Below are 26,853 nucleotides of genomic sequence, written 5' to 3'. Positions count from 1 at the left end.
AACTGGGTTTTGACACTCTCCCCAGCTCCTAATCCACTGTGTACTTCAATAGCATACAAATCCTCATGAGATGCCTCTTTCAACCATCGGTTCATATATTCATGGATCTAATGAGGACCTTAGAGTCATCCAGTCTCACCCTCTCATTTTACAGAGGAAGAAACCAAGACCCCAAGAGAGCATATTCAAAATCATATGGTTAATTTTTTATAGAGCTTCAGGTCGGTCAACACTTACAAACTGTCCTCCTTAGGCTAGAAGAACAAAGAGGGAGAAGACCCAGTTCCTGCCCTTGAAGAGACTATAGTTTAATAGGGGTGATGGGTACCTTAGAGATAATTTTAATGGAAGTTTGCACATGGTCCCATATGAGTACAGAGGAGAGGCATGTAACACAATTTGGGCTTCTGGGAAGACTTCTTCCCTGAAGAATTTCCTTGAACTGAATCTCCAAGTTTATAGAAAGAGTTATCTGAGCAAAGTAATGTGGGAGGATATCAGGACAGAGGGAATGGCCTGAGAGACAAAGGTAAGAGGTGGGAACTAGGGCAGGGTATGTGGTAGCACAAGGTATTTGGTGTTGCTAGAGCATGAAGGGCCCTGGATGTCATACTAAGAGGCCTGGACTTGATTCTATAGGTAATGGGGAGCCACTGATGGGTAAGACCTACACGTGGTCCTTTAACATGTTCCACTTATCTGGGAAAGAGTTTAAAAGCTTACTTACTGCCTTACTTCTCTGTCCCCCAACTCCATCATGGCTGTACTTGGATGGATTTTAAAGGGTCACTTCCCTCCCCCTTAAAAAGACCAATAGCCCGAAAGAAAATGAACCAAAAATATTTGAACATACAGTTCTTAGAGATGCAAATACAAATGACTTAACTATATGAAAACATGTGCAGCTTCATTCATAATAAGGAAAGTGCAATTTTAAGCTACAATGAGATACTATTTGTCATGTCTTAGAGCAGCAAAGATCAAAAAGACTAATAGCACCTGGTTTGGTGAGAGTATGGGCTTCCTCATACCTTGCTGGTAGAAGTATAATTTTGGTCCCCTCTCCATGGAAAACGACTTGGTGATATCTATCAAAATTATAAATGCCTATATTATTTGACCTAGCAATTCTACTTCTCAGTGTACAGTTATTCTTATGTTTAGAGGAAGCAACAAATGCACGTGATTATTGTAGCCTTGTTTGCAATTGCAGAGGATTGGAAATAACCTAAATGTCTTGGAAAGAAAACTGGTCACATAAATTATACTCCATCCATATGAAGGAATGCTATGAAATTTTGAAAAAAGAGAATGAGAATTTCTGTATGTGCTGATCTGGATGGCTTGTCAAAACAAAGTATTGGGTGAAGAGAAAAAAATTGTAAAAAGAAAGTGGAAAAATAAATATACATACATATTTGCTCAAATATACATAAAATATCTCGGGAAGGAAACATAAGATACTTTCGATATTGTTTATAATAATGAGTAACTGGGTAACAGAAGTAGGAGGAAAATATTTCATTGTTTACTTTTTTGTACCTCTTGAATTTTGAACCATATGAATCTCATTTTTATTTAATGGAAAGGAGACAAAAGAAAAGCAAGAATTTCAAACAAACAAACCATTAATACTGGGACCTTCTTCAGATCTAGAGTAGACTAAATACTCCATGGATCTCCTTCATTATACGGTCAATTAATGAGAGACGAAACTTGGCCTAATCTTCCCAAATTAAAGACTATGAAAATAAAATCTTAAGCAAAGCAAATATGACAAAATAGTAAAGTGAGTTGAGTTGAGCACACAAGTATTTCATACTGCCTTTCCATATGCTTCGGGTTATTTTGCAGTAACAAAGAAAAATTGTGACAAGTAAATAAGTAGACAAATTAATAATTTGCATGGCATGGCTTTGGTGTTCTACTGTGAGATTACTGAAGTTCCTTAGCCATTTTCAGCCATACTCAGCACTCCCATCTAAGTTTCATTTCTCCCCTAAACGCTCCCATCCATGGAGACTCACTTTATTTTATTGTCATTTTTGTATTTTCATCTATGTATACTCATTACTTCCCTTCACGAGATTATGAACTCTGTAGAAGGTAAAGATTGTGTCTAATTGAGAAGTCAGCAAACTTTTTCTGTAAAAGGCCAGATAGTAAATATTTCAGGCTTTGCGGGCCAAATAGTCTCCATCATAACTACTCAATGCTGCTGTTAGTTATATCACAAAGGCAGCCATAGTTAACGCACAAATGAATGCATTCCAATAAGATTTTATGTACAAAAGCAGGTGGTTAAATCAGATTTAGCCTGAGGGCCATAGTTTGCTATTACCTAATTCCCAGTTTGCTATCATCGGATTTCGCTCTCTCCCTTTCCCTTGTCCCCCTGGCAAAGGGCTGAAATTCCTGGTCTGTGTGCATGTGTGTGCATGTGTGTTTGTGTACACATATGTGTGCATTTGTGGTCCCTGGGAAGGGAGGAACTGAAAAAGAAAGGAGAAAACATACTGTATTTCTAAATTAGTGAGGAATTCAGCCCAAGTATCTCAGGCAACAGTGTTAAGGAATAGTTTTTTAGGAAAAGATACAATCATGATGCGCTTTCAAATATAAAATGAACATGTGTCGAAGATTTTATTTAACTCATTAACTAATGAGGGAACCAGTACGATGTTACAGCTGGTTCGAAGGAGAGAGCAAGCACACATGAAGGCCAACCGCCGTGCTGAAAGGAATTGGCTGTAGATGAAAAACTAGCCTCTGGGGAAGCAAGGGGGCTTATAATTTGTGTCTCCACAAATGACAAAAATCATTTGCATTACTATCAGTTTTCTACCATTTATAGAGTTGTAAAAGAGCTCAGCTAAAGACTATGAAAGGCACTGACCTATAAAATTAGGTCATCCAGAAAAGTTTATTAAACAATGCCTAATTTTACCGGAAAACATGCTCAAAAATCTTTTTTTCTTCTTTCAAAGTTTTCCCCAATTTTGTGTGATAGAAATAACATTCAGTAAAGTCATGGTACTCTAGATTATAGAAGATCTTGCAATCTAGGCGTGCGGTTTTCAAACTCAGACAGTGATGGGCAGCTGTGGCAGATGCTTGAGCCTGTGGCATAGAAGGTACAGGAGGGAGATACATTCACCAGCAGTACTCTAGGTGAAGACTGATGTTTGACCAGTGGAAGTGAATGATGTGGACAATTGCAGGGACCATTTCAGAAGAGGCAGCGTGGTGACATGGAATTGCGCAGTACTGGAGTTAGAAAACCCACATATGAATCCAAGCACTGCTACTTCACACCCCTCTGACATGCAGCAAGACTGGGCCAGTTTGCTCATAGCTGGTTAGGGGGCAATAACAACTGCCTCACAGACCACTGTATCAAATGAGAAAGCACATACTTCATACTTACCACTTTGCCTGGCCCCAGCAGTTTGGTGTACTGTTAGGGTATAATGTTAATTTCCCACCTTCCATCTGAGGTGCTCGCTAGACACTAACTTGCGTGCCCTGGGCAAGTAGCTTCAGCAACCTGAGATTTGGTTTCTTTATCTGTTCAAATGCAGCAAACGATACCCAGCTCTCAGATTCGCTAAAAGAACTGGCAGGTAGTGGTTTCAGAAAATACTAGTTTCCCTTTGGGGGTTCAGGAGGTTCTAACAGAGATGACCACCAAGTCAAGTCTTGATGGATGATTAGATGTTTTTGCATGTCAGCATTTCCAGATTTTGTAACATTTCCCAGCACGATAATTAGTGGTTTTGCAACTCAGTTTTATTTATTTTCGTCACATCATTTTGGACCATTTGTGTTTTCTTTTTGGCCAGCACACGGCACCGCATTTTAAAGCGTGTTATGGTAGGGGCATGTGTTTTGGTCGTAGCAAGTACAAAACGGTATGAAATTGCTTGCAGCTTATTTGGGGATGGATTATAAATGAAACATATATTGTGCATGTGAATTAATGGTTATGTAAAGCCCTGTTAAATTGCACTTTGGTGGGACAGCCCTAATCACAAATATTTTCACCCATGGCTTCCACCTAAACAATAAAATATCTTAGGAATTCTGTTATTTTTGACACCTAAACTACATATCCCAGAAAAAAAATACAAAAAATATCAGATCGTTGGAAATGAAGCTCATTTAACTTTAGTTCATAAAACTGTGTTTGTTTCTCTCCCTACCCGTGTGTGTGTGTGTGTTTGTGTGTGTGTGTGTATGTGTAGGGGTCTGTGTGTGTGTGTGTGTGTGTGTAGAGAGAGAGAGAGCAAGCCCACCAGCCATGACCCACTTGATTGGGTGGGTGCTGCTTAAGGAATTTGCATGAGGATTTCCAGGGGAAGCAGAGAACGCTCTAGCTCTGACTTTCCCGGCTTGCCTTCTGGTTGTCAATCTTCTATACCTCGCGTCACTGTTGCTGATGTAACAGTAACAAGGCCGCCAAAGTGGTGGTTCGGGCAGGTCTCCAGAGGAGGAGCCTTAACCCCAAGGGCACTGTCTCCACTCCATCAAGCTCTCTTTCTGCCTGCCTGGGATTCCTACCCTATCTTCCTTGAGCTGTGGTTGCCCTAACTCTCCCCTTCTAGTAAAAAGCCTCCTTCCATCCTTTTCCTATCTCTCATAATCCCTCTATCATGTATGTCCCTTTCTCAGCGATAGCCTTCAACAGCACAATCTGCTGAAACTTTAGAGATATATGGGGGAGTGGGGAGGGGGACAAGGAAGAGATTTTATAAACCGAAAGGAGGTTTTGGGCTGCCTTTGGAGCCCTTGGTATCCCAGCATCCTGAATGGAGATGGATGGAATGGAGATATAACTTGTAAGTGCAGCCAGTAAATTGAACAAGAAATTCATGGGATGTAATTACAAGCAACTTTTCTTTTTCTCTCACTGCCCTTTTAAAAGTATTTCAGTAGAAGTTCTTCCACTGCCGTTGATTGAAAACTCAGGCAGTCCCATGACTTTTCTCATCACTCTCAGGTAATATAAATTCCTTGGAACACTGGAAGTTGACAACACAGTCTTAATTTAGTTTTTAAGTGACCAGTCTATGTAATAATTTCCAACTTGTTTTAAAGTTAGATCTGCTCCCCTTTCTAAATTAGAAGCTGATGCAGGTGAGAAGAGGATGAGTTTCCTTTTGGCTCTGCTTTCACACGTCCTCGCTCATAACTGTGACCAGCGTTGCTGGCTCTGCTGGGTATATGGACTGGGAAGAGGAAAAGGCAGGAAAGCTCTGACTTGACAAGTCCTGTTGTAAGGTGACCTCACTGGGTGGGCCTGGAATGTCTACAGAGCCAACTATATCCCTCATGGATTTTTCTGTGGGCTCTTTTGAGACGCTTACTGGGAACATTGACCTATATGTTCCCTGACACACATGTTGCATTTTCCTCCAGCTAGCTCTCCTTTCCTCAGCTTTCAGACCCATTCGGTTGGGCTTCTGTCACTTTCCCATGGAATCCTCTTAGGTGGGATTTAAATAGATCCAGACTCACTCTCTCCACAGTACACCTTCTGGTCCACAAGAAGCTCTTACAGAGCATCTGCCCTGACAATCTCTAGGAGAACAGTGCCCAACAGACACTTCTCCTTTGCTGGTACCAATAGAGCATCTAATCTTTTAGATTTTCCAGGCAGGAATTAGACCCACTGCTCGGTGTCCCAGTAATTGTAAGGAGACCAAATCAAACCCTCCAATGATCTCACTGAAGTTCCTGTCTCTCAACCTGAAGAAGAGCCCCACCCTTTCCCCTGGGGAGGGGGAAATGCCAGCACAATTCTCTCCAAAGATATCTTCTCTTAAGCTCCATTTTCTCAAAACTATTCTATGCTCACTGTGAGTAAGGGATTCAAGTCATGTATTTGCCCTTCAACTTTGAAATTTTGTGTTGTGTTCCCTTCAAAATGTAGCATCCACTGTCTTCCTATTTTAGCTGAAAAGGGGACAGAACAGGCCCATTTTAACAATCAGTTACACAAGCTTGGCCTTAGAGCCGGCATCGCATTTGTTGTCTATGCTAGACCCCTTTTCATATTATCTCTTTTAATCCTTGTCACAAACTCTTTCTTGAGAGAAGGAAATTGAGTGATTATATGATTTGTCCAAGAGTGTTCAGATAGTGTTAGGGCTAGGCTTGGAAACAATTCTTCGAAATAGTTAATAATTTTGGTTTTGATTGCCTCTTTAATCAAAAGAGTTATTTCAAGGAATGTCCGTAACTTGCAAGTGGATAGATTAAAAATAAGTCTTCTAGAATCAGTTTCTAGTTTTATGCTTTGTTTCTTTTGGGAACAGAAATATAGCCCTGAGTTCTAACTTTTAGATTGTAGTGAGGTTTGTATGGTGGCCTAACACATCGGCAGTTTTTGTAACTGTTCCATGGATATTTGAAGACTATGTATTTGCTTTTTCGTTGCTGGATAAAGTTCTGTGGCTTTCTCTTAACTTGGCTCCTAGTTCAGGGTCTTACACACAGGAGATCCCAGAGACTGAAACGAAGGCATTTTGGAGTGCTTATGACCAACACAGCAAATTTTCATTGAAAACATTAGCATACCCGAGACTCAACTACATTTTTGTTATCTCATTCTCAAGAAAGCAGGAGGTCTCTTCTAGATCCATAAGATCTGGTGGGGAGGCGTTCTCCATTTCTAAAACAACTTTGGATGGTGAGGCAGGACATGTGAGTTTTTGGCCCAACTCTGCCACTAACTTGCCCCTGGGTGAATTGCCTCCCCATGAACCACGGCGGTCGGGGCAGATGTTCTCATGGTCAATTCTGCTTCTCAAAGTCTCAGACCCTGCACAGTGGGCCTCTGGCTTTCCATCCTCAGGGTCATAAGCAGTTCATGAAGCAGGGTGTTCCCATCTCAAATGAGTGTTTCTTGGAGAAAGCATTTTGCACAGGCAAGTGCTACACACTGGTCCCTGGGAATTGCAAAATCATTATTTAAAAAGTGCTGGAACTGCTGGTCTGCAATCAGTTGTAAAATCACTGGGGTAACCCTTTCCTCAGTTTGTTATATGAACGCTGGACCAAGTTCAATGACAAACTAGGTCAGAGGGCAGACCTGGAATGATATGCACAATCCTGGCTTGTGTTTTCTTTGTCTAGAACAGCTGCACATGGCCTGGGTGATGTGTGTACTCCCTGAAGGGGATGCAAGCACATGTTTCCAGCACTCACTGCTGTACTGTTTCTTCCCGGATGCCCTTGACTGTGGGGTAGGTGAAGTTCTCAAAAGGGGGAAGTGGAGGGCGTGTAACGGTCTATGCAAAACACATGGGTCGTTTTCTTCATTTCAAATGTCCCCTTGAAACTGCATCTTAATTATTTCATTCATTTTCCATCTGTTGAGCATTTAATACGTGTCAGGTTGTGCTATCTTCTGCAGAGACAAAGATGGAGTAGAGACCAGAAGAGTTTAATGGATATCTGTCACTTCTTATCCCACCTAAAGTAAGGCATGAGCTAACCACATTCTAAATAAGAATAAATGGGTGTGGTGAGATAGGGGATGTGGTAAGAAAATATCCATCTAACTTTCCAAATCAGAAAGGGACAGTTTTGGGGAGAAGGTGGCAGCGTCTACTCATTCAATGGTCAGAAAAAGCTGCCTTGACCTCATCAGAGCACTGGGGCCTCCCTCCAGCTTCCTCAGAGGCTGCTTTGGGGAATGAAGCTTGCGGGTGAGCAATGGCCCTGACCCTCAAACTTTGAATTCTAATAATGAGGTTGTTTGCAGGAATGAGCTCAGCCTAATCACTTGAAATTAAGACAGCAGAGGAAAACGCCCCTCTCTGTTTATAAACGTGGAAAACAATTTTCGAGACAGCTATTACTCAAGCAAGAGACTGTTCACAGATGGTGGCTTGGGCAGGGAGTGGACACCAAGGCTAGGACGATGGGCCATTAATCACCGTCTGCAGATATGCTGCCAGTTGTAAGCGGCATACCGGGCTGAGGCAGGGTTTAGTAGGGCTTGGTGTTGAGCCCCCTGTCCTGCAGGTAATTAGAGAAATCCTCACAGCCACAGAAAGCACCAAATCGCCGGGGGGATTTCAGCCAAACCCGCATGTCCTCACGTTCCCCGCTCATCCTCTCCCATGCCTTCCTAAATACAGAACAACTCCAGCCTGTTGCAAAAGTATGCATTCCATCAATGAATAAAAACGTCCATGTCTGCTAGAGCCCAGCCTCCTAAGGAATGCCTGGGTGGATTAAAGATCAGCTCTTCATCCAGGTTGGTTACTGTCTAGACGTGGAGATAAGGTGGAGCGTGTGTGTATATACAGGTGTGTGTGCAAAAGGTAAACAACCCCAGGCAATACGTAAGTCTCTTCCCCCCTCTTCCAGACTACCTTCTCCTCATCCTTCAGGTCCAGCTCAGGTTCACGTTCCCCTGAGCAGCCTTCTCTGATCTTCTAAGACCAGGTGAGGTGCTCTGCGTGTTTCCACCGCTGACTGTGCTTTCCCTGTCACAGGACCTCTCACACTGAATTTTAATTGACTATAAAATTCTTTGTGACTTCTGGGAACAGGGACTTTGCCTGTCTCTGTTACTCCCAGCACAATACATGTTTGTCGATAGATCGTATACGCAGTGTTGATAATGTTCTCTAAAAGTGGAGATGGATGAGGTCATTTTAAGCCCAGGAGAAAGGACTCCAGCTGGCCCCGAGAAATAAGAACAAGACGAGATATGATATGGTTTTACCTAGTGCAGTGGTTCTCAAACTGAGGTCCCTGGACCAGCAATATTAACATCATCTGGGAACTTGTTAGAAATGCAAATTTCTCTCATCACCCCACACCTACAAAACTAGAGACCCTGGAGGTGGGACCTGGCAATCTGGGTTTTAATAAACCCTCCAGGTGATGATGATGCACATCAAAGTTAGAGAACCATTGACCTAGCGCCCTGCAACTCTGTCTCCGTGTTATTTACAGCTGAGCCAGTGAACTCTCACATACAGATTTGGCCCTACCTGTGACTTTGGGACCAGGCATGACAAATAGAATGTATCTCATGTGCTACTTTCGATTGATTGACAGTGGCTGTTTGGAGATCTTGTATGAAGGATTCTGAAGTTATTTCTGGGCCCAGAGGGAAAACGTGCCATGATCAATTATTGACCTCTGCCATGTGTGCAGGAGTAAGGAGTACTCAGGTCCCTTGTGTCTGCCATTGTTGATCTGGAGCCAATCCTGAATTTATGCAGGACAAGATGAAGACCATGCTTAGGGCTGACAGTCTGGCTGCGGGTTCTGTTCTGACCTTCATGCTCTAGTATTCTAGGACCCACCCTCCTTTCTTGTGCCCCAGTTTGGGAATCCTGCCCCATGACACTAGTCTTGCCGTAATTGGGTCTTCAGTACGGGCCACTGGACCTCTCCCATACTGATCACCACTCCTCTGGGTCTTGGTTGATGGCCTGCCCTGTCACTGTTTGACCAGCCCCTCAACCCCTTGTTCTGCATTGGGACCTTTCTCTAGCTGCTCTCGTGACCTCCTTCCGTGGCTGGGTCAGATCATTTTGGATCTGCCCTTGAACATACATAATTTTGATGTGCCCTGAGAAAAACAAATCTTTTCCCCCTTGTTCCCATTTGCAAACACTTCTCCCAATCAAGGCCAGCTAATCTTCACACACACCTAGTCCTGGCTGTCTCCTCAGCCTGCCCCACTTATCAACAAAACAGATATCATGTATTAACGCATGCATGTGGAATCTAGAAAAATGGCACAGGTGAACAGGTTTGCAAGGCAGAAATAGAGACACAGATGTAGAGAACAAACGTATGGATGCCAAGGAAGGAAAGCGAGGTCGGGGTAGGGGGCGGTGGTGGTGGGATGAATTGGGCGATTGGGATTGACATATGTACATCAATATGTATAAAATAGATAACTAATATGAACCTGCTGTATAAAAAAATTAAATTAAATTAAAAAAAAAAAAGAAAAGAAACGGATTCCAGGTGGTGGCACCAAGTACAAATAAAGGCACAGAGGTCAGAATGTGACAAATGATTGGGTCCCCTTAGAAGACCAGTCTGGCTTGGCTAAGAACCCATGTCAGAGTTTGGGATTGACATAAACACACTATTATATTTAAAATAGATAACCAACAAGGACCTACTGTATAGCACAGGGAACTCTCCTCAATTTTCTGTAATAACCTAAATGGTAAAATAATTTGAAAAAGAATAAATATATGTATATGTATAACTAAGTCACTTTGCTCTACACCTGAAACTAACACAACATTATAAATCAACTATAGTCCAAAATAAAATAAAAATTAAAAAATAAAAGAACCCATTCCAAGGCACATTGGATTGAAACACTGGCAAACAATTGGTAAGATCAGATTATGGAAGGCCTTAATCCCCCAGCCCTGGAGTTTGGACTTTGCGCTGTAGGAGGGAGCCATCAGTGGCTCTGAGTTGGAAAAGGTGGTGACACTTGAAAGAGGTTCTGTAGGAGTTGTGACATAGCAAGTGTGCTCAGGGTGATGAGCAGGGCAGGGACCAAGAGGAGACTGCCACAGTTATCCAGGCTTGATGTGGCACTGGGTGCGGGAGTGGAAAGAAACTGACATCTGAAAGAAACACTGGAGACATTCCCGAGGGGGACTGAGTTGGGCTGGATGGGTGACTTCATACAGGAGCTAAGGGCCAGAGAAGGGTCAAAGATGACACTGTTTTGAAGCTATGTGACTGGAATAATGGCACCCCTGACACGAAACAGGCAGTCCAGTGGGGAAGAACAGAAGTGGGAGGAAGTTGAGAGCTTGAGTTTAGCTATGAAGTGAGTTTGCGGTGAAGTCAGGATGTCCCAGTGGGAATGCTGTGCAGGCATATGGAGAGCCAGGACCACAGGTTGTGTGCAGATTGGGATGAACAGGCATGTGGGTGCCCTCCATCCCGGGAAACAGATGAAAAGGGGAGAGTGGAGAAGGAAATTCAGACTCTGAGGCATGACCTTCGGAGAATGCCTATCCGGGGTGGAGGAAGAAGAACCAGGGGAGGAACAGCCCAGGAGGAGGGCAACCTGGAGACTGCAGTGCTAGGGATGCAAAGGGACAGGAGAGCACTGAGGGAGGGGTGGTGGTCTGCAGTGTAAATCTGCAGAGAGGACAAGGAAAGAGAACAGACCTGATGAGTATACCTGTGGGTTGATGGACAACACCCAGAGTGCTGTGGGCCATTCCATGTCAGAACAGCTATTTGGTACCTAAACTAACAGTGTATTGCCAGGAAAATCCTTTTGTGGACAAGTTTACAGATCAGACTTGCTGGGCCTGAGAACTTTGTGATGGAGAGAAGTCATTCTTTAGATTCCTTGTGATCTAACTTGTGATCACTGCTTGCCCCCTTCCCAATTCCATAACACACACACAAACACACACAATCCCGCCTCTTTCTGTCAGTGACTCTTCTGAAGCCAACATGAAAGTAGCAGAACATAAATAGTTCTACCATTTGCCACCAGCTCATAGGCTCGGTTTTTCAAGGCTAGTCACATAGATGCCTGAAAGAAATCATCTGCCTTGCACAGTTGTTCAGGCTGTGCACTGAACAGGTTACTGCATATCCAGGGTCAGTATTTACATTGTAGGTATCTTTTCTTTTTTGAATTTTTGAATTTTATTTAATTTATTTTTTTATACAGCAGCTTCTTATTAGTTATCCATTTTATACATATTAGTGTATATATGTCAATCCCAATCTCCCAATTCATCACACCACCACCACCCCCCCCCCACTTTCCCCCCTTGGTATCCATATGTTTGTTCTCTACATCTGTGTCTCAATTTCTGCCCTGCAAACCGGTTCATCTGTACCATTTTTCTACGTTCCACGTATATGCATTAATATAAGATATTTGTTTTTCTCTTTCTGACTTACTTCACTCTGTATGACAGTCTCTAGATCCATCCACGTCTCTACAAATGACCCAATTTCGTTCCTTTTTATTGCTGAGTAATATTCCATTGTATATATGTACCACATCTTCTTTATCCATTCGTCTGTTGATGGGCGTTTAGGTTGATTCCATGACCTGGCTATTGTAAATACTGCTGCAATGAACATTGGGGTGCATGTGTCTTTTTGAATTATGGTTTTCTCTGGGTATATGCCCAGTAGTGGGATTGCTGGATCATATGGTAATTCTATTTTTAGTTTTTTAAGGAACCTCCATACTGATCTCCATAGTGGCTGTATCCATTTACATTCCCACCAACAGTGCAAGAGGGTTCCCTTTTCTCCACACCCTCTCCAGCATTTGTTGTTTGTAGATTTTCTGATGATGCCCATTCTAACTGTTATGAGGTGATACCTCATTGTAGTTTTGATTTGCATTTCTCTAATAATTAGTGATGTTGAGCAGCTTTTCATGTGCTTCTTGGCCATCTGTATGTCTTCTTTGGAGAAATGTCTATTTAGGTCTTCTGCCCATTTTTGGATTGGGTTGTTTGTTTTTTTCATATTGAGCTGCATGATCTGTTTATATATTTTGGAGATTAATCCTTTGTCTGTTGATTCGTTTGCAAATATTTTCTCCCATTCTGAGGCTTGTCTTTTCATCTTGTTTGTAGTTTCCTTTGCTGTGCAAAAACTTTTAAGTTTCATTAGGTCCCATTTGTTTATTTTTGTTTTTATTTCCATTACTCTAGGAGGTGGATCAAAAAAGATCTTGCTGTGATTTATGTCAAATAGTGTTCTTCCTATGTTTTTCTCTAAGAGTTTTATAGTGTCAGGTATTACATTTAGGTCTCTAATCCATTATGAGTTTATTTTTGTGTATGGTGTTAGGGAGTGTTCTAATTTCATTCTTTTACATGTAGCTGTCCAGTTTTCCCAGCACCACTTATTGAAGAGACTGTCTTTTCTCCATTGTATATCCTTGCCTCCTTTGTCATAGATTAGTTGACCGTAGGTGCGTGGGTTTATCTCTGGGCTTTCTATCCTGTTCCATTGATCTATATTTCTGTTTTTGTGCCAGTACCATATTGTCTTGATTACTGTAGCTTTGTAGTATAGTCTGAAATCAGGGAGTCTGATTCTTCCAGCTCCGTTTTTTTCCCTCAAAACCGCTTTGGCTATTCGGGGTCTTTTGTGTCTTCATACAAATTTTAAGATTTTTTGTTCTAATTCTGTAAAAAATGCCATTGGTAATTTGATAGGGATTGCATTGACTCTGTAGATTGCTTTGGGTAGTATAGTTATTTTCACAATATTGATTCTTCCAATCCAAGAACATGGTATATCTCTCCATCTGTTTGTATCATCTTTAATTTCTTTCATCAGTGTCTTATAGTTTTCTGCATACAGGTCTTTTGTCTCCCTAGGTAGGTTTATTCCTAGGTATTTTATTCTTTTTTTGCAGTGGCAAATGGGAGTGTTTCCTTAATTTCAGTTTCAGATTTTTCATCATTAGTGTATAGGAATGCAAGAAATTTCTGTGCATTAAGTTTGTATCCTGCAACTTTACCAAATTCATTGATTAGCTCTAGTAGTTCTCTGATGGCATCTTTAGGATTCTCTATGTATAGTATCATGTCATCTGCAAACAGTGACAATTTTACTTCTTCTTTTCCAATTTGTATTCCTTTTATTTCTTTTTTCTTCTCTGATTGCCGTGACTAGGACTTCCAAGACTCTCTTGAATAATAGTGGCGAGAGTGGACATCCTTGTCTTGTTCCTGATCTTAGAGAAAATGCTTTCAGTTTTTCACCATTGAGAATGATGTTTGCTGTGGGTTTGTCGTATATGGCCTTTATTATGTTGAGGTAGGTTCCCTCTATGCCCACTTTCTGGAGAGTTTTTATCATAAATGGGTGTTGAATTTTGTCAAAGGCTTTTTCTACATCTATTGAGATGATCATATGGTTTTTCTTCTTCAGTTTGTTAATATGGTGTTATCACATTGATTGATTTGCACATTGATTGATTGATTGTATACTGAAGAATCCTTGAATCCCTGGGATAAATCCCACTTGGTCATGGTGTATGATCCTTTTAATGTGTTGTTGGATTCTGTTTGCTAGTATTTTGTTGAGGATTTTTGCATCTATATTCATCAGTGTTATTGGTCTGTAATTTTCTTTTTTTGTAGTATCTTTCTCTGGTTTTCATATCAGGGTGATGGTGGCCTCATAGAACGAATTTGGGAGTGTTCCTTCCTCCCCAATTTTTTGGAAGAGTTTGAGAAGGATGGGTGTTAGCGCTTCTCTAAATGTTTGATGGAATTCACCTGTGAAGCCATCTGGTCCTGGACTTTTGTTTGTTGGAAGATTTTTTTTTAATTATTTATTTATTTGTTTATTTGACTGCATTGGGTGTTTGTTGCTGCACACGGGCTTTCTCTAGTTGCGGCGAGCGGGGGCTACTCTTCATTGCGGTGTGTGGGCTTCTCATAGCGGTGGATTCTCTTGTTGCAGAGCATGGGCTCTATAGGCACATGGGCTTCAGTAGTTGTGGCATGCAGGCTCAGTAGTTGTGGCTCGTGGGTTCTAGAGTGCAAGCCCAGTAGTTGTGGCACACGGGCTTAGTTGCTCCGTGGCATGTGGGATCTTCCCGGACCAGGGCTCGAACCCGTGTCCCCTGCATTGGCAGGCGGATTCTTAACCAGTGCGCCACCAGGGAAGTCCCTGTTGGAAGATTTTTAATCACAGCTTCAATTTCATTACTTGTGATTAGTCTATTCATATTTTCTATTTCTTCCTAGTTCAGTCTTGGAAGCTTATACCTTTCTAAGAATTTGTCCATTTCTTCCAGGTTGTCCATTTTATTGGCATAGAGTTGCTTGTAGTAGTCTCTTAGGATGCTTTGTATTTCTGCAGTGTCTGTTGTTACTACTCCTTTTTCATTTCTAATTTTATTGATTTGATCCTCTCCCTCTTTTTCTTGATGAGTCTGGCTAATGGTTTATCAATTTTGCTTATCTTCTCAAAGAACCAGCTTTTAGTTTTATTGATCTTTGCAACTGTTTTCATTCTTTCTATTTCTTTTATTTCTGCTCTGATCTTTATGATTTCTTTCCTTCTACTAACTTTGGGTTTTGTTTGTTCTTCTTTCTCTGCTTCCTTTAGGTGTAAGGTTAGATTGTTAATTTGAGATGTTTGTTGTTCTTGAGGTAGGATTGTATTGCTATAAACTTCCCTCTTAGAACTGCTTTTGCTGCATCCCATAGGTTTTGGATCGTTGTGTTTTCATTGTCATTTGTCTCTAGGTATTTTTTGATTTCCTCTTTGATTTCTTCAGTGATCTCTTGGTTATTTAGTAACATATTGTTTAGCCTCCATGTGTTTGTGTTTTTTACATTTTTTTCCCCTGTAATTGATTTCTAATCTCATAGCGTTGTGGTCAGAAAAGATGCTTGATATGATTTCAATTTTCTTAAATTTACTGAGGCTTGATTTGTGACCCAAGATGTGATCTATCCTGGAGAATGTTCCATGAGCATTTGAGAAGAAAGTGTAATCTGCTGTTTTTGGATGGAATGTCTTATAAATATCAATTAAATCTATCTGGTCTACTGTGTCATTTAAAGCTTGTGTTTCCTTATGAATTTTCTGTTTGGATGATCTGTCCGTTGGTGTAAGTGAGGTGTTAAAATCCCCCACTATTATTGTATTATTGTGGATTTCCTCTTTTAGAACTGTTAGCAGTTGCCTTATGTATTGAAGTGCTCCTATGTTGTGTGCATATATATTTATAATTGTTCTATCTTCTTCTTGGATTGATCCCTTGGTCATTATGTAGTGTCCTTCCTTGTCTCTTGTAACATTCTTTATTTTAAAGTCTATTTTATCTGATATGAGTATTGCAACTCCAGCTTTCTTTTGATTTCCATTTGCATTCAATATCTTCTTCCATCCCCTCACTTTCAGTCTGTATGGGTCCCTAGATCTGAAGTGAGTCTCTTGTAGACAGCATATATATGGGTCTTGTTTTTGTATCCATTCAGCAAGCCTGTGTCTTTTGGTTGGAGCATTTAATCCATTCACGTTTAAGGTAATTATCTATATGTATGTTCCTATTACCATTTTCTTAATTTTTTTTTTTTTTTTTTTTTTGTAGATCCTTTTCTTCTCTTGTGTTTCCCACTTAGAGAAGTTCCTTTAGCATTTGTTGTAGAGCTGGTTTGTTGGTGCTGAATTCTCTTAGCTTTTGCTCGTCTGTAAAGCTTTTGATTCCTCCATCGAATCTGAATGAGATCCTTGCCGGGTAGAGTAATCTTGGTTGTAGGTTCTTCCCTTTCATCACTTTAAATATGTCATGCCACTCCCTTCTGGCTTGTAGAGTTTCTGCTGAGAAATCAGCTGTTAACCTTATGGGAGTTCCCTTGTATGTTATTTGTCATTTTTCCCTTGTTGCTTTCAATAATTTTTCTTTGTCTTTAATTTTTGCCAGTTTGATTACTATGTGTCTCGGCATGTTTCTCCTTGGGTTTATCCTGCCTGGGACTCTCTGTGCTTCCTGGACTTGGGTGGCTATTTCCTTTCCCAGGTTAGGGAAGTTTTCGACTATAATCTCTTCAAATATTTTCTCAAGTCCTTTTTCTGTCTCTTCTCCTTCTGGGATCCCTATAATGTGAATATTGTTGCATTTAATGTTGTCCCAGAGGTCTCTTAGGCTGTCTTCATTTCTTTTCATTCTTTTTTCTTTATTCTGTTCCACAGCAGTGAATTCCACCATTCTGTCTTCCAGGTCGCTTATCCGTTCTTCTGCCTCAGTTATTCTGCTATTGATTCCTTCTAGTGTATTTTTCATTTCAGTTATTGTATTGTTCCTCTCTGTTTGTTTGTTCTTTAATTCTTCTAGGTCTTTGTTAAACATTTCTTGCATCTTCTCGATCTTTGCCTCCATTCTTTTTCTGAATGTCCTGGATCATCTTCACTGTCATTATTCTGAATTCTTTTTCTGGAAGGTTGCCTATCTCCACTTCATTTAGTTGTTTTTCTGGGGTTTTATCTTGGTCCTTCATCTGGTACATAGCCCTCTGCCTTTTCATCCTGTCTATCTTTCTGTGAATGTGGTTTTTGTTCCACAGGCTGCAGGATTGTAGTTCTTCTTGCTTCTACTGTCTGCCCTCTGGTGGATGAAGGTATCTAAGAGGCTTGTGCAAGTTTCCTCTATAGGTATCTTTATTGTTTTGATTTTCTTCATATTTTTATTATGACTCTGTTGACTCAAAAGATGAATGATTTGCATATGTACTGTGACAACTTTCCAGCAGATGGCAAAAAGTGGCTTTTTCTAATGGTGTCAATACATTATGACAATTTTCTATCAGGAGGAAGTAAAGTGTGTTGAGGAAGGGATACGTATTCTAATTCTTGTAAAGGCACTATGAAGGAGACCTGGAGAGCTCACATCAGATGAACAAGGGGCCAGCACTTTGGCAAGTAGATCATCAGCCTACTGCTCTCCATATGTGGAGGGACCATTAGAACGGGCTCTGGTTGGTCCATTTCAATTTGACAAGCATTTATTGAATACCTGTTGTGTGAGAGGACCTCTGTCTAGGCTGCTAGGATGAGAAGACCAGGTTCCATCGTCCTCAAGGAACTCCTAATCTAAGTGTGGGCGTGAGTAGGAAAACAACATAGTACAATAATCATAGGTATAAAGTGCTGGTGGCCGGAATTCAGTCCTGCCACATCCACTGTTCTACTCCATTATGCTCTTGCTTTTAATGGAATAAGCTTACATATTAGCCGTTAATTAAAGCATCGGTTTTATGGATCTTTTATTGTTGTAAGTCACTGCTTAATAAACCTAATTCTTTCTTCTAGGCAAAAGAAGATAACATGTTTTAAACCAGTTGTTGAGATCAAAATTATTTAGGCCTTCTACCCCCTGGATTAGGCAGCTGTGGAGAGAGAGAGAGACAGAGAAAGAGAGAGAAGGCGTTTTTCTTTAGCTTTTCTCATTTTGTCCTTCTCAGGTACATTTTAAGAGATGGTCTTGGAGGACAAGGAAAGGCCTGCCTTTCTGTTCAGCTCTACAGTTCTAAGTTCTCTTTAGGTAGCCGGAGGAGGGTTGGGTCCTCTTGGGCTTATCTGACTCTCGTTTTCTTATAGTCAGGTATTCTCATAGCTAGCTTGTCCTTCACCAGCTCTCCTAAGAGAAGGACAAGATCAGCCTAGCTTTCATTTCCTTGCCAACCTCTGACTCTCAAGTTTGTCGTCTTTGAGAGGCTACTGAAGCAGGTGGCTTCTTTACTTGCCTGGGCCTCTTTTTCCTCTGACTATCATAAATAACATGGACTTAAGGGATCAGTCCCACTTCCTTACTGTACAAATAAAGAGATGGAAGCCCAGAAAGCTGCTCAGGTTCAGGCTGGGAGTTTAATACCAGGAAGCAATAATTTATAAATAGAATTGCACGTTGTTTACTTTAAAGAAAGGAATGGCAGAATGGAGACTAAACTAAAGGCATGGAGGAATTGATTCTGAAAAGTGATGCTAATGATGAAACAGAAAGGACAGAGAAGTAGTCGTGTACACAGGCAACGTGCACTTGTATTTCCTGGGGCTAATCACTGAGTGGGTGCCTGGCCAAGGTGGAATCCACACAAACGTACAGAAAAGCAAGAGACTTGAAGGAACCAGAAACACGAGTGGGGCAACCACAGCCTTGTCCTCACGGCCCAAATGTTTGTATGTTTATTTATTTTGAAAAATCAAAGACAAAACAGGCAGTTAGCTGCTCTGAAGACGGGCGAGCAGCATGGAGGCCCACGGCGAATCCCAGTCTGACGCGAGCTGTTCGTCGTTTTCCCGGGACGGCTCCGGGGTCTCGGTGTCCAGGGAGCTGCTGACGGCGGGCAGCGGCGGCCGCGGAGGTATATGGGACAGGTTGCTCATCAACTCCAAGCCTAATTCCAGAAAGAATTCCACTCTTCAAACAGTTCGGATAGAGAGGAGTCCCTTATTGGACCAAGTACAGAGCTTTCTCCCACAGATGGCTCAGGCAAACGAAAAGCTAAGGAAAGAAATGGCAGCTGCACCACCTGGTCATTTCAATATTGAAAATATTGACGAGACTCTCGGAAAAGTTATACAAGTGGATGTGGCCTTGTTTGAGATGAATCAGTCTGATTCAAAAGAAGAGGACAGTTCAGAAGAGAATTCACAAGACAGTTCAGAGGACAGTTCAGGATCTGAGGATGAAGATGATAGCACCTCTTCTGAAGGTGAAGTCACCATCGATACCATTAAGCTTCCTCATTCAGAAGATGGAAAAGGCAAAATAGAGGTTCTGGACCATCCTGCCAGTGAAAAGAAAGAAACAGGGAAATAAACAATCTGAGAAACAGGTGATAGATGCCTGCTAATTCTGTGAAAAAAAAAAAAAAAAAAAAAAAAAAAAAAAAAACAGGCAGTTATTGAACAGTTTTGCCCAGCCAAATAAAGGAGCTCATGCTGGGAAAAGCTAAGATCATAGTTCAAAGGAATGCCAGCCCGGGGTGGGGGGTGGGTACGGGAACCACTGACCTCCAGGTAAACAATATCCAGCTTCAGAGAAGGGTTTCTGGACTAACCTAAGGATGTACAGTTCTGAAGAAAGACTGATGGGGACCTGCCCAAACCCTGGGGAGGGGAGTGAGCAGGGGTTAGGAGAGGTCCTGCAAATGCCACAAGGATGAAGACCATTGGGGGCCTCGGAAATAAGGAAAAAAGCCAGATGTTTCAAATAAAATGGCAAGGCTTATGAACGAGAAAGTGGGAATGTAAATATGACCTAGATTTATAGGACAGTAAAACTAACATTATCTGCCTTTAATGCAGACATCTAACTTTCCAGCAGATGGAGATGTTACCCTGTGAAAGAGAAGTTTGACAGGTGGGCACAGCCCCAGCCTTCCTACTTTCCAGAACGGGATGGCTTGTTTCTTAGGAGGGAGACACAGAGAGTCTGAAATATGTAGACTCCGATCACTAAATAAATAACACTTTTTAAGAGAAAATGTGGGCGTTACCTAGGTTCCAAATTCAGAGGTCAGCTTTTAAAATGACGAAGGTCTTCCCCAGTTATTTCCTTCTGTATTTGGAATAACTTGGAGAAAATCAATTGTTTTCCAAGCTTTGTGTTTGGAAACCATAGGCTGAAAAGGGTTCTATTTGCCTTCTAATCAACATACATTTGCATTATAGTACTTGCTACTTTAGGAGTCTAGGTTTCAGGGTTTTCTGTTTTTGTTGTCTTTTCTTTTTTTTCCTGGGCCCTGGAGATTCCCTTGCAGCCGTGGGCATGGGGGTCAAGTTGTTTTCACAGCTTGCTTGCGTTTTGTTTTAGGCTTCTGAGGACTTGGGCAGGATGCTTTTATCACCCGTTTGAAGAATTGAATAGCTGTGTACTGCAAGCTAGCTGCTAGGCATAACTCATTAACATTAAAAAAAAAAACCTGTCTGAGTGCCTATAGAATGGGATCTTTTTGACGGACAGTGTTGTCTGGGTGATCTCAGGTGTTAGAGAAGCATTTTCAGATCTGCTCAGGATGCTGTGGTAGGTGATTGTCTCTAAATCATGGAAGTGGTACCCATGAATCAGGGCTTATATAGGGGTTAATATGGCCTTAGGTGTAAAGGGGATAATGTTTTATCGCCCCCAAAGTCTTTTTCCTAATGAGTTTTTAAAAAAGAACTCAAAATTCATTCAAATACATTTTCAGGAAAACTGTAATATGTTCTCTTCTTTTAGATTTTAGTCGTAGAATAAATTCCAGGAGGGGGATGAATAGATCAGTGGGTATGAATTATGTCACCTGATATCTGCCTTACTTTCCCAAAAGTATTGGACCAATTATGCAAAGATACCACTTTCACCCAGAACTTGCTTTATGTGCCATCATTTTTAAAAAAAGAAAACAAGACATCTTTTTTGTTAATTATAAGTATATGCAGCAAAGGCTTAGAAGTAAATATTATGGTCAGGTCAGGGAATTTCAGGCATGTAGCTCAGAATTCTGGTCTGCACAGCTTAGGAGAAGCATCTTACAGATTTTCTTCTCAGCCCAGAACCCCTTTTCCACATTCCTCTAAGTTCAAGCAAAGGTTACCCTCCCTTGGCCAGGGGACCTCTTGCTGCCTGCCAGCCGGGAAGTCTGGATCTTCTTTTGATCTTCTATTTTTTTCTCAACCCAGAGCTATTTAATCTCTCTGGGGAGAGGCAGAGACATTTGTTATTTGGCCATCAACAGTTAACTGCTTTTGTGGTTTACACACATAAACAGAAGACAAATCAAAACTGCACTCAGGATATCACACATTCCCAGTAAAATCTGAGACTTTAACAAGAACCTACTTTACCTTGTTTCACATAAATCATCCCTCGGATTTGTCCACAAAGAGCAATCAATTTGTGTTTTTAACACTCTCGAGGGGTTCTTACAATTCTGTCATATAGCTGCTTGGTTCATTCCCCTTTAGCCTTTTAGTGACTCATTAATTTGCTCACCAAACCCATATGGAGTACCCAGTATGTGCCAGGCCCTTTAAGGAGGAGAATGCGGGTGAAAGCGATGGAAATGTATCCCAAGTAATGGGGAATGAAGCAACCTTCACCCATGCTTTGCTGGTTTGGAGTCAGTAATGTCATCTTTGTTGGCAAAGGACAGCTGATGCCCACTTCACTTGACGAGAGCAGACAGCAAATCTCCGTGGGGCAGCGTGGTCTGGTGGATCATCCCAGCTATTGGAATTTGACCACCAATTTTAGGTATTGTTTCATTAGAGTGTTGATTTGAGCCTTGGAATATAATGGGAGGATGGGTAGACTTTTGAATGTAAAGACTCTAGTTCCATGTTTTCAAATCTGTAGCAAAATACACATCACAAAGTTTACCATCTAAACTGTTTTTAAGTATACAGTTCAGTAGTGTTAAGTACATTCACATTGTTGTGCATCCAATCTCCAGAACTCTTTTATTCTTGCAAAACTGAAACTCTGTGCCCATTAAATAATGGCTCCTCATTTTACCCTCCCCCCAGCTCTGGCCACCGCTATTTTACTTTCTGTCTCTAAGAATTTGACGACTCCAGGTGCCTCATATAAGTGGTACCATGCAGTGTCTTCTTTTAAGTGGCTTATTTCACTCAGCATAATGACTGAAGATACATCCATGTTGTAGCATGTGTCAGAATTCCCTTCCTTTTCAGTGCTGAATAATACTCCATTGTAAGTATATACCACATTTTGTTTGTTCATTCATCTGTCAATGGATACTTGGGTTACTTCCACTTTTTCGGCTCTTGTAAACATTGCTGTTATTGTTGTAGGGAAAAAATGAGGTGTGAGAGGATGGGCCCAATGGAATCTAGGCCAAAGGCTTAAAAGAGCTTATATTACATTCCCTCTCTGTTTATGTTATCTAGTTTGATTTTCATGGGACTATCTGTTTTTGGTGAAATCTTTGTATGGCTTTAACTGGACAAGGAAAACAGTGGGGGAAGAGTAGAGAGGACTTGGAAATATGGTTAGAACTATTGGAAGATTTCTGGATTGCAGAGAGAGCTATGGAAACTTTGACTTTCATAGGTCTACAAGGTTGAATCCAGCTTTGCCTCTCACATCTCCCTCTGTCTACTCTGTCACGTAACCTTCCCCTGACCTCCAGCACTCTGAACCCACAGAAAGACCTTGAGTGTCCTTGCTCTAAACATGTGCTTGCCCATTTGTCACAGTGCCCTGCGTTTACTATGTTGGATGATCCAGGAAGTTTTCCTGGAGCCTGATCTGCCTAGTACAGTGAAGAGGAGAGTAGAGGATAAGCTGGATTACTCAGTCAAAAAGATCACATCCTTTTATCTCAAATCTTTTGGGCATTTAAAGAGAATTCTCTTTTTCTGGCCCCCTCCCCCAATTTTTTAGGTAATTATGGCTGGCTAAATCTTTCCAAAGGAATCCAGAGCATCGGGCTATGGCTACATAGTCAAGGTGAAGTAGGGGACTGGGTCTAGGAAAAGAACCAATAATCTCACAAAGGTATACTGGCTGTGACTAGGTACTGTTGGAGTATGGGGAGAGGTGCCATCTTTCCAGGCATCCCAGTCTGTCACATGCTTTTCATTGAGGCAGAGTATGCTTGTCGATGGGAACTTCTGCTGAAGGAAAAGAATAGCGAGTCCCTCACTAAGACCTATATTTGTCAGTGGCTGAGGGTTGAACTGCAGGGGATGCTGGCCCTTCAGAACACAGCAGTCTCTCAGAAGAAGGATTAAAACCGTTTCTCTATACAGATCCAATAACGAAATGAAACTTGCAGGTGGCTATTTGCAAGAACCATAAAGAGAAAGAAAATAGAATAATGAGATCTTAAACAGCGTTCCCAAGGTTTGGCTACTGAGCATCTGGAGTCCTGAAGTGCAGCCAAAACACCATGGAACCGCTCTCCCTACTCGTCTTCCAGGCTTATTTTAACTTGGCCACGCTGTTTCGGCAATTATCAAAGAATATTCAAAGAACGGGCAGCTCCGCAGAGCTTTGAAGACAGCCTAACGTCAATTAACTACCTACTGACAAGGGAATACTTTTAATAAAGCCTTGAAACTAGGGGGGACTACCACCTAGCACATCTTTTTACCTCCAGCCTCCAAGGGTTGCCACATTTCAATAAAGTCAGATATTTCCATGTCTGCAGTTCTTAATAAAGCTTCCAAACACAGACTTCGTCACTTCCCTGGGCATCTAGCTTCAGGGGAGAAGAAAGGAAGTGAACAAATATTTGCACCTGTGCTTTTACAAGCATTCTCTTATTTGATTCTCAGACAAGACTGTGAGATAAGCATTAGCATACCCATTTTAACAGCTAAGGAAAGCAAGGTTCATAGACATAATTAGTCCAATGACACAAGCTTAGTAAGTGGCAGAACTCAGATTCAAACCTAGGAAAGGACATAACAGAGCCACGCTCTTTCTCTTTCCCTTTTATGCCTTTCAGTGGATTCGTGAATGCTAGGTGGTTTGTCTAAAGGTCTAACCAGCATCTTTTCTGCTGCGTTTCTTTAGATACAATTTTTAAATTGCATTTTGAAGGTGCTAATGGACCCTGAAGGCCTTGGCTAGGGAGCCACAATGCTGGCAGCAACTAGTTCTGCAAAACGGCTTTGGGTCTCTGAGATTGAAAGGAAGGTTGCACCTCATTTAACTCAATGGCCACCATCCAAATCGTCCCAACAGTCAAGAAGTGGGCCGCTTTTCATGCCTCTTCTGTACACATCCTTTGTTTTTCCTTTTTGTCTTTGCCCATCCGTTCCCCCAGATATCACAAAACACTGTTTCAGCCTGAGGTTTCAATTAGGTTCTGGCGTGATGAGCTCATGCCACGCTTTGTGTGGCCACGGCAAGAACATCCTTCCCGGTGCTTTCTTAGCGAGGGAGCCGGGGCTGCTGAATTCCCTTTTCATGCCTCCACAAGGGAGCCTCCGTTTCTCATTTGTCCAAATCCTTGTTTGTCTTCAGGAAGTGAAATGCTTGCATTTGATTGTGATTGGGATGGATTGACGTCTTTTCAAGTCCTGTGGAGGAATGAAAGCCAAGCTTACTCAGAGGGATTATTCCCCTGCTTTCATTCGGGTTGAATGTTGCATTCGTTTGGTAAATAGTGGTGGAGGGTCCCACCCCTGCCTTTTTCTCTGGGTGGTTGTGCATATTTGGACAGAACGTGTTCTGCCTGCAGAGAAGGCCCGAAAAAAGTCTCTTAGCAAATAACTAGGACCTGAAAGGGACAAACGAGGCTGGCCGGTGAGGCCTTTCAGTGTCACAGTTCCCATCTTAAGGTAAAAATGATCCCTTTCCACACTTGTCATGTCAATTCCATGGGCCACCATGCAAGAGTAAATTCACCAAGCCAGCAAGGAGGAGAGGCTTCTTGGTTCCTGGCTCTTATAGAGCCTCTGGAAAAAGGCAGGAGTCTAGCTGGTCAAAGCAGCCGCTGGCTGGGGTTCTTTGTGTCTGTCCCTGTGTTTGTGCATGTGCAAGTGGCCTCTGCTCTGTCTGGCTGGCTGTTTATTTTGTTTGGAAAGCTCCTGGCTGTCTGGGATTGTATCTATTCATCCCCCTCTGTACAGAGGCATGTAAATGAGCTTGTTAATTCAATCAAACAATTGATTAGGCTGTTGTTTTAATGTGCTCAGCGCTGTCTTAGGCACAGCAGGAGGGCATGAAAGATGCCTCAGTGGGGTCTTTATCTGTGACCTTGAGCAGCTCCGGAGCCTTTCTGAGCCGCCTGTTCTTATCTGTGGAGCTAGAAGGTCAGACTACCTGATTTCTAGGACTCTTCCTGCTCTGAGGTTCTCTGAGGTCATGAGAGATGGAAAGAACTGAAGCCAGCTAAAAAATAAGACCTGTTGTGGTAGAGAATACAAATGAGTTATGTAGAAAAATATGTCCTTTGGTTGTATCCAGCGTAAGGTTGCTAGCAAATAAAAATAAAGAACGTCCAGTTAAATTTGAATTTCAGATAAACAAATAATTTTTTAATGTATTTAGCCTAAGTATGTCCCATACAACATATCTTGTGCATCTGAAAATTTTAACTGGGCATTCTGCACTTTATCTGGCAACCCCGATCCAGAGAGATCATGAGAACTCTGGACTTAAAGAAGGGTCACCTCTCCAGGCTCACTCCTCTCCGGGCTGTCTCTCCAGCCACACTGGCCTTCTTTCCACTCCTCCTACCACAGGGCCTTTGCACAGGCTGGTACCACTGCTTGAGATGGCTTCCTCTCCATCCCCTCTCTCATAAAACTAATTCATTCTTCAGATTTCAGTTCAAAAGTCACTTCCTCGGTAAAGCCTTTCCTGATACTCTAGACAGAGTGCATTTCTCTGTTCTATATTCCCTGGGAGACTCTGCCTTCACAGCACTTGTCACAGTTTTTATGTTTGTGTATTTCACAATCATATGCTGGAGGTAAGGTTTGTGTTGGTAGATTGGAACGTCAAGGACATTCTGGAGAGGTGAACAAAAGAAATAGAGCCACAGAGGTGAGAATGCCCACGGTGTGTTTCCAGAACAATGAAGAGAGTAGTTGAGTCGTTAGTTAGTGAAAGACCCACTTGTAGAGAACACGTCCTTGAACCCCATCTTAGGGGCTGGACATAGACATTCTGAGGAGAGTGACGAACTCGGGATGGCTGCAAGAGGAGTGGTAACGCGATGAAAGTCATTCTTCAGTGGGTTTTATGAAGCCCCAGAAGGGAAAGCTGAGTCCGAGGTTAGCTGGGACTCCTTGAAGTTTTCCCCTGAATTCTGAGAATTTGTCATACTAAGGCATCAAATGGCTTTTGATGGCCTGAAGCCATCAAAACTTTCTTCCTGCTGAAACCTTCTTTTTCTAGTGTCTTACCATGTCTGCTCTTAAATGTTTAGAAGAGAGAGCCTTTGTTAGAACCACTGCTTGGTTTTCAGGTATGTGGATTTGCTACATCTGCCCACACATTCATGCAGTAAGTTTTGCCACCTTATGGATCAGCTCATATTGTGTTCTTATCACTCTTGATTGCTTTGGCCTGGCGCCAACGGACTCTGGAAGATACATGTGTGCATACACACTTATATACATGAACACACTTATACACATAATGCACACGTAAATAAGTACACATATACACACGAGTATATGCACACAGGCATTCCTACACCCAGATACATGCAACATATATACATACTACACACATGTAAACATACCCACATAACACACATATACACGCATACCTATACATATATATATTTTTTACTATGATAATGGCAGGAGATGGGAAGTCAAGCCACCCTCCTCTGGGTATTGCCTGCAGAGATGGTGTCATTT

The 26,853-nt window shown here is 41.8% G+C and overlaps 2 protein-coding genes across 3 annotated transcripts in view; both read left to right on the top strand.

Annotated features, from left to right (window-relative positions):
- THSD4 (thrombospondin type 1 domain containing 4) overlaps nucleotides 1–26,853 on the top strand; it is a 589,040-nt gene that overhangs the window by 240,873 nt on the left and 321,314 nt on the right. The gene's annotated exons all lie outside the window — the stretch shown is intronic.
- On the top strand, nucleotides 18,751–19,359 carry LOC133085075 (NOP protein chaperone 1). The gene has a single exon (XM_061181949.1). It carries the CDS (start codon nucleotides 18,770–18,772, stop codon nucleotides 19,340–19,342), a length of 573 nt encoding a protein of 190 aa, XP_061037932.1. The 5' UTR covers nucleotides 18,751–18,769; the 3' UTR covers nucleotides 19,343–19,359.

Source organism: Eubalaena glacialis, chromosome 2, assembly GCF_028564815.1.
Source record: "Eubalaena glacialis isolate mEubGla1 chromosome 2, mEubGla1.1.hap2.+ XY, whole genome shotgun sequence".
NCBI classification, from domain to species: Eukaryota; Metazoa; Chordata; class Mammalia; order Artiodactyla; family Balaenidae; genus Eubalaena; species Eubalaena glacialis.
Note: the sequence above shows the minus strand (reverse complement) of the source record. Positions and strands in the feature narration are given on the sequence as shown.